The sequence below is a fragment of the Metarhizium robertsii genome, assembly GCF_000187425.2.
Source record: "Metarhizium robertsii ARSEF 23 chromosome Unknown MAA_Scf_26, whole genome shotgun sequence".
Lineage (NCBI taxonomy): Eukaryota > Fungi > Ascomycota > Sordariomycetes > Hypocreales > Clavicipitaceae > Metarhizium > Metarhizium robertsii.
In genome coordinates this window covers 31,911-40,552 of record NW_011942167.1, presented here as the reverse complement: position 1 = coordinate 40,552, position 8,642 = coordinate 31,911, and the positions used below count along the sequence as shown (strand labels likewise).

The 8,642-nt window shown below is 50.5% G+C and overlaps 1 protein-coding gene across 1 annotated transcript; it reads right to left on the bottom strand.

The window, feature by feature from the left end:
* Positions 1-4,163: 4,163 nt before the first annotated feature.
* MAA_11783 (uncharacterized protein) lies at positions 4,164-6,452 on the bottom strand (the record flags this gene model as incomplete). Its single annotated transcript, XM_011412821.1, has 3 exons — positions 4,164-4,352; positions 5,413-6,298; positions 6,349-6,452. The coding sequence occupies 3 exons, from the start codon at positions 6,450-6,452 to the stop codon at positions 4,164-4,166; spliced, it is 1,179 nt and encodes a 392-aa protein (XP_011411123.1).
* Positions 6,453-8,642: the final 2,190 nt, after the last annotated feature.

Below are 8,642 nucleotides of genomic sequence, written 5' to 3'. Positions count from 1 at the left end.
ACATACCGTTAACACGTGATTTTTAAGACTGACCAACACATTCATCTCCGAGAGTCCAGGACGAAGAACAAGAAGTGCTTTGCTTGACATGACGCAAGATAGTTGTTACGAACAGGACGGAATCCATTCATCTATAGCATGCATTCAATGGCCAAAGTCAGTGATGATACTTGTTCTCTGGAGATCACAAAGAAGGCCTTCTGCATGACCTGCCGCTTCTCAGACCATTATAACACGATGTCTACTATGTCCACGTTACTCTGCGTACTGAGGGGCGGCTTTCTTCGCAATAGCGCCGATGCACCAATGTCGTGACAATACTCCTTGACAACCTTGAAATCTTTTGAGTCCGACAGTGCATCGGTCAGCAACGCAGCTTATTCGTTTAGAGGAATAGCTGGAAGCGTGATCAATGGACAAATTCGGAATCTGGCGCTTTCCGAACCTCTAGAAGCTCCCTCTAGTCTTGGGGCACCTGGCCTGGGGCTAGTTTCGCCATCTTTATGCGAGCCAACAACACTGTTGAGTCTTCACCATGGCCGCGTAACACCCGGTGGCGCATTGTAGCGAAATAGCAGCGATATCTATGATCAGTCCCGTCCACATGCCCGCGATCATCCAATATATTCTGGAAACACATACTATTGGACATAACAAGGGAGTGGTCCTGACCCTACCTAACACTGTAGCTTAATGAGGAAGATAGATCACCGGCTTGATTTGCAGAGGCAGAGGCCTAATCTTGACCGACCTGGAACTCGAATGAATAATCCGCTCTTGGCCAGTTCCTGTACCCATCAAGTCACCATCGTTTAAGCCTTGTTCGGCAAGCGGATGTTTACGGGCCTGTTTTGCCGGTTCTTTGTCTTGTTCTGAGTCGGTCAATAGACTCAATACGTGCAGGCCTTTCTGCCGCAGGAGTTGTCTGTTTGTCTTGACCAAGTCAAATAGACTCCCCAGGTGCTGCATAAAACCGTTCGAGTTTATTAGGCTGATGAGCGTGATAGGAAAGCGACCATGCTCATATTCTCTGGCAAAACACATACAACATTTCTTATCAAGCAGAAGCGAGCAAGCAAGTTCATGATAGTTGAAACCTCGCCGGCCGCAGGGTAGAAGCATCCTTATCAATTTTAGAACTCTTGAAAGACAATTATGGACACGGAACAGTTACGTGGGCCATGGTCTTATGCAACGAGAATAAGCCACCTTGGCCTGTAGGATGACCTCATCAGTCGCCCGAGTCACAGCGTAGCCAAAGCCCTGCTCCCAGAACAGCTCCGTCGGGTCATTGGAGGAGAGCAGCGATGCGCCCAAGCACACTGCATTCCTATGCCTCGAGTTAGTACGCGGCAGTGGCGCGGAGCGACGAAACTCGCACCGCGTCTAGAACTCCGACTGGTAGGTTATGTTTGCGGCATTTTTTCTTTGCCTTGTCAATGCGGCGCATCCAAAAGGAGTTGATGAATTTGTTTTCGATCAAGGCCGTCCCCATGAGGATCACCTTATCGACCACACGATGATTCCGAATTTCGTTCTCAGCCATATCCAATGGTTTCTTGCAGCACTCCTCAACAATCCGCCAGAGGTCCTATCCCGGAATTTTCATGCCGTCCGAGATAAGGTCGTTCCAGGGTGATTCACACTGGCCTTCGACGTGGGTCTTGGCGTCTTTGAAAAAAATAAATGCTCTCGGTCTCCTCGCGGCACCTCCACGAGAGTGACGGCCAGGCGCTGTCAGCTGCTTGCGCCTCCGCTCCTGCTGTACGGCCTTCCGCTGTTGCAGCAGCATGGTTTCCTGTTCCTCCTGCACGGCCTTGCGCTGTAAATATTCAATGTAATCGCTAGCCGCTTCAGGCTCGGTTGTGAAGTCGAGTATATTTGAATCAAACCCTGCCTCGGTGGCACCGAGCGCGATTAGCCTCTGCATCTCCTTCCTCGGTCCACATCACAGGTACCGGAATAGAAACTCTGGTTAGAGGTCCGTACTTCTCTTTTCGGCGGAGTTTATCAAGGTCCGTCAGAAAATGCGTAAATATGGGTTTGAGGCATTCCAAAAGAGATTTTTTAATTGTTGTCCAGGAAGTCCAGAAACGCCTGCCTGCCTTTTTTCGTGCAGGTTCCTATCCAGCGCCTGTTTGGATCCGAAGCCTATCTCATCATAGTTCATTATTTGGCCGTAGCTCAAGAGTTCAAGCTGTCCATCACGACATCGGAACGCGTTGGGAACTCGGTCGTACGTCCCCACCGCTAACCTCTCTCTCTGTAGCATTGTCGGCTGCCCGTTCTCTCCTGTGAAGGCTGCGCCAAAGTGTGAGGTACCGCCGCTCAGAATGCCTTCCGACTTCCTGGGGAGGCGCCATGGGGGAAGAAAGGCGTTTAAGATACATCCGCTCAGGCGTGGCGCTGCCGTGCGTTGTGTTTCGATGGGATTTTGTTTTCTTGCGATGTTGCCGCTGGCAGTGGAAAATGGCAGTTCCTGTCGTAATTGGTGGAGTTGCGCCACGCGCCTGGCTGGAGTCAAGCAACCAGCAACCTGCTAAATTGGGCGAAAACCAGCGCCCGCGACTGCGACTGTGGGATTCAGCCGATATATTCTTAACGCGATTGATATACTCACAGACTACATACCGACATTTTCCAGACAGATCCTTCGGCTCCCAAGACTTAGCATTGGTTCGGGGAGCGTTTGGCGAAAAGAAATGTGCTGGAGTCTATGAAAAGCGCGCCTAAGAAAAAATGAATCCCGCGACTGCTATATACTCACTCGCTGCCCCGCAGTGTGACGTCGGCATGATCTAACTAGGTGAACCATGCCTCGATATCGGAAATACGACCAACCTTGCTGGCCTGGGTCGTCCTGGAATCATGCTACGTCTGGTGACAACCAACCAGCGCCACCCTAAAGCGCGGTACGACTGCACCGTACCTACCGGTCGCTGCGTCTTGGTTCAGTTTGTATATCATCGCTCATCTAACTTCGGTACTCCGTGGAAATCATTTATCTTTTTTGAAGAGGGCCTATCGAAGAAAGTCGTTGAGGAGCTCTTGGTTTTTTTTTGCATTCTCCATTTCTTGGTCTAGGGTATGCGGGACGGCGGAGTTTAAGGACTGGGTTAGAGCGTAGACTGATGACTGGGCGAACAAACGTGGATGACAGACTGGGTTCCTTGAAGCATAATAATTCAGTCAGTCCTGAAGGTGGCAGCATTTGCAAGGAGCACGGGGCTTATTCAGCGAGGAGCGTGTTAGAAGCCAACAAACTGATTGCATTGCAGAGAAAGAGAGCTGGCTTCCTGGTCTAGTTCTCACTCCTGGCCGACCATGCACCTCTGCTCCACGCCGTGGTTATTCTTACCTCGGAAAACACACTATTGGCGTATCGCGAGACTTATCCTCGATATGCTGAGCACCTTGGCCATCACCGCATAAATCTTTAAGCAGTGTCCCAAGCTGAGCATTTCCGTGCAGCCAAAGCAGTCCATGAATATGCAACGCCCCCACTCCCCACGGTCGTTGGTTTCTACGGCGCCAAAATATTGGCTAATCCGGCCAAACACAGAATCCTGACCTACCTTTACAGAGTGCTCAAAAAAAAAGGCGATATTTCTCTGTGGAAGAACAATGCGGAACTCATCGGGTCGGAGACTGCTAAGCGAGCACGTTTGAAAGCCATATCGAGGCTCGTCAAGAACGCCTCCGCATCTTCTGGGTCATGAGTCCTATAAGCGGCCAAGCGAGGTTTGATTGGGTTCGTCAGATCGCTCGCGTTCAGCGTGAACCAAATTGCTGGCTTTCCGTAAAAAAGGATGAAAGATTTGATCTCCCGCCGCGAACTAGTCACATCTCTCTGGACATTGGCTGACGAAACCCTGTACAGCGAGATGCTCTTTAGGAGCTCGCGAATGCCACTGCGTTCGGTTTCCTCTAGTTCCTTTCTCGCCGCATCTGATCTTGATTTGATCAGCGAGTGGACGACGCGCTCGAGATTAGAGAAGCTCTGCTGGCTTATGCTGAGCAGGCTGACCCTCCGATTCCTCGATCGCACCTCTAGATTGAAAATGAGGAAGGGAAAAACCCGATGGTTTGCGAACCGGCCCCCGTGTCGCCTCAACACGACATCGGCCCATGTACGCAAGCTCATGTTCCTCGATGCAAGCAAGCTAGCAAAAGTTTGGGTCCGGTGCCTGGAGCTTTTCAGCATCTTCTCCAACTTCATCCCGTCGCCCTGGCCGTACAATAGGCGAATGACTGCCTGTGGACTGGTTCTCTCCCGCGGTAGGACTAGCCACGATCTCGTCGATGCTAAGGACTTCGTTTTCGTCGACGCTTTGTTCTACTTGCGGAACTATCTGTGCCGTGCGTATACAGGGCTGCTTCCACCTTCCTCCTTCGCAAGGACAGAACGATACATGATACATGGATGTCTTCCATCACCCGAAGCTGACGGTGCGGCAGGACATTTGCAACTAAATCTTTCACATTATTTGGGAACACGGTGATATGTTTTGCATAGTTGGCACTGTTGCTATAACCTGCCACTATGGTATGCTCGGCTGTGCAGAATAGCCGCCGGCGGAAAGACTCTCTTCCTCAGTTGTTTTGCACAACCCCTTGGATGAGGACACCAGCCACTTGTGGGTGACAACTGTGTGGGTCAACAAGATGTACCTCTATGCGTGAATCAAACAGTTCCTCGACCTACCGGGTACTCTCTTGCCAATCACACTAAAGGGGGTAGGAATGCCCCTCAGTCGCTTCCTACACTATCTGTTACTGCTAGGGAGAAAGAAAAAGGTTCCGAAGGATTGGAGTTTGTGTTTGGGAAGGGCCTGAAGAGAGGAAACCAGGATGTTGGATTGTGAGGGAGAGGGCACTCGCAATGCCACGCCGAAAGACCCTTGATCTGAGGAGTTGGGCGGCGTCTTGTAGCTGGGCCTAATTCTTTTTTTTTTTTTTTTGAAGCCTACGTGAAAAAAAACAAAACAATTACTTGTTCACTTTGCGCGCCAAATTTTTTTTTTTTAAAAAAATTTGGGTTTGAAAAATTAAATTTAGAGTGGCCAGGATTTTCTTTCGGTGGAAAAATTTAATTCATTATAGTGGCCTGAATTTTTTTTGGGCGGAAAAATTTAATTAAATTCATAGTAGCCTGAATTTTTTTTTGGGCGAGAAAATTAAATTCATAGTGGTTCTTCTGGGCTTGAAAAATTAAATCTGAAATTTTTTGGCATAAAAAAAAATTACACAGGACGGATTAAAAAAAAAAAAAAAAAAACCGCCGGCGGACACAGCCTCTTTTTGGGCCTTCACAGTCCTTTGAACGGGCCGATCTCTTCGAGCAGCCTGGGGCAAGCGAGCTTTGTGAATATAGCCAGGAAGCGCGCCATGGCTGTGAGGGGCCGGCCTTACACTTCGCAGCCGCGACAGTACGTCGTCACTCAGCGCCTTCCATTCAGCCGCCAATTTAGGGATTGCATCCTTAGACATAACATCTCGCGGTACCCTCAGGGCAACAATTCCGCCTCTCCTCTGGTGCTCACACCTGTACGTGAACGTTGACCGTCCCAGCGAGGGGATAGATGTGACATTTGATACCGAGTATGATTCTGACGGAAGTTTGTTCCCGACAGATGACTTGCGCGTGGACGCCGTGACTTGGCCAGGCATAGAATGGCGCGGTCTTATTGTCAGCCTGAATGGGCGTGGAGGTTCTGATCTGTTGTATGCGAGAGTTATCTGGGTGCTACCCACGACGGCGGTGCTGCCACAATCTTCTGCTGGCTGGCCATGACTCGGTGCCTTCGGTGCCTTCGCTGGGCGTTGTTGCGAGTCGTACTCCTGGCTTGACGAGGCTGATACAAAGGCATCGCTGGTGTTGCGCCTGCGCTTGTTGGGGGCTGTTGTCCTGGTCTTGCCCAAAAACTCGTCAAACTTCCGCTTTAACCCGGACGGAGCTGTTGTCGAATTTTCGGACTTGTTGACGGTCGGCGTTGGAGCCTCGAAGGTCAAGTCGTAAGTCTTTGGCAGTATTCGTATGTCAATGTACTCAAGCTCGTGCGAGATTCTCCAGTGGCTCAATCTGCCGCCGAAGAGTCGACCGTACTCCAAAGAGCCTGGGCCTGAATTGGCTACGGTGATGTCGTCCTCAAAAGGGACAAAATAGCACTCACAAATGATGGTGCTGTTGAGATTGAACTTGAATGACGCTGTTTGCGGGGTCTGTTTAACGACTACCGCGGCCGGTACGTGTTCAATATCCTTCCCATGGCCATGAACAAATGGCGGCCGGCCTCCGCTGGTGGTTATAACCGCGCGAGCGTCCTGAGGTAGGTATTCCCTTGTAACGTCCTGGAGCACATGGGCGGCCTCGAGGGGGGTTTTTCTCTTTGAATGCTGAGCAGTGTGGTCCTCAAAGATGGAGAACTCGCGCGAGCAGGGTCGTTAAACATGGTGAAGTCATATCTAGGGTCATTTCTCGTGGCCCCAAAGTCTGCAAATCCAAGCATCGTAGGATCTTGCGTATTCTAGAAGTAGAGGGCAGTCGGATGATCCGCACCTGGAAAATGCTAGTTGTATTTGAAGACCGCTGTGATCCGTGATAACCAGGCGCTCGTAGGGTGTGTGTATTTACTTTTGGCGCCGAGGCGTCTGGGTTCAGTGCGGCCGTTTTCTCCTTCTGGCGGGGGGCAGCACAATTCGTTGGACGCGTCGTGCTGGCTGAACTGTCACACCCATCGCAAGCGCGCGCTAAGCAAAGGGGTTTGTCTGCTCCTTGATGTCCAGGCTCCCTCGCTGTTCAGTCGCCGTCAAATTCGACAATCCCGTCGCTAACATCGTAACTGAAGCAAAACCACCACCTGAAGAGGAAAACCAACCCAACGCAGCATGGAATCCTTTGAAGTGAAACAAACATTTGATAGGAAGCAGGAGGCTTCTTGGGGCCCGAGAAATTTGGCCTCATACCGGCTGATACGGCTGATTTGAGTAAGAAGTACAACACCATTTGCCTCCCATTAGTGGAGCCCGAACATTTTCTTGAGGTCCTTAAAATGACTCCCTCGAAGGCCGAAGACATCGAGGTGCTAAGGGCTAAGCTGGGGAGGAGAATGGCAGAGATGTGTGTGGAGTTCGAAGACATGCGCTTAGGGAAGGACACTCAATTGTCTGACGATGACTGCACTCATATAGGGAAAGCATTCGCTGGCAATTCTGTTGTGTTGGGCTCGATACTGAAAGCTGTGATACGGCGCCTCCTCCATGCTTGAGAAATGGATTGGACCAGAACGTGGAGAATGGCCCCTATCTCCCGCATACTCACAACGATGTGATTCTTCGGAGGGAATTCTCAAGGAATGATCGGAGCTACTCGATTTTAACAAAGGCACTGGAGAGCTCGTGGTCCACGACTTATCCAAAAAGAAAGATACAGAGTTGTACATCGTAGGCCTTGATGCGCTTATATGCGGACTTCCGGCTTATTCCTGCCAGGACTCAGCACAGTGACTCTTCCCGGACGGTGATTGGAACTCTGTGGTGCATGGCACCCGAGGCGATGGACCGGGACCGGCATGTTTAAACCACCAACGTCGGCATATGAGCAACCACCATAATAGGATTCCAGCCGCGGCCCGTGACGTCCTCGACTCGTTCTTCTGTTCAGCACCGAACAATGAACATTCAGGGGGGCCATCCCACACTGACTGCCGGGCAGCCCGACCACGGACAGTCCATGGTTCCCATGGCTATACGTCATTAGAGATGTCGCAGCTTTGGGAGGACATCTCTGGGTTCACACGGCCAGATTTTTGCTGCAATCGGGCTCGCTGTTGGAATACTGTTCCGGGATCCCGATTCCGATATCCGTTGGATGTGTTGAAATAGGGGGATTAATGTCAAGCATGTGAGGGTTATTGAGAGTCTATTAGCCTTGATCACTACTCAAGTCAAGAGGACGAAGTCCCAGTTATATACACGACAGTGTCCAAGTGGGTCAGGACGCTTCCTCGACGCTCCGAATGTGCTTTTCCTTTTTTTTTTGGGGGGGGGGGTTGCTATATAGGATTAAGGCATGGTCACGAACATTCGTATTCTCAACCTCAAAATTAAAGACGGGCCATATTTCGGTATTGCGGCTCATAGAACCATCACGAACCCCGCAAGTGAAGAAGTCAACTCACTTTTAATGACGTGTGCGATGGCATAGTGTCTAATACTTTATTTCTCGCCTGCGCGTGATTCAGTCCGATGATGCTCTCAAACCTGGAGCCCTCCGAAGCATTGTAGCCCCCCATTCTTAATTCGGTGTACCGGAGAAGACGTCCATCATAACGTAACTGATGCCGTGTGATATGATCTCGGATGGTGGTCGGGTTTGGATTCTGGCCAATAGTTGACTTGGGAGTTTCAAGGGTTGCTTGTAGAATGGTATTCTTTAACGTTTCGGACTCCTCGCTGTAGTGATTCGCCAGCTCCTGATTCAAGAAACCAACAGCAGCATCTATCAGGCTCAGAACGACTTTGCTATCGTTTCCAGGGGAAGTTTCGTTGAGGAAGTTGTCCAGTTGCTCGGGTTTAAAGGCCTCACCAGGTATCACCTGTTTGCCAGCTGGATCTGTCGTGAGTCCTCCATCCACTTTAAA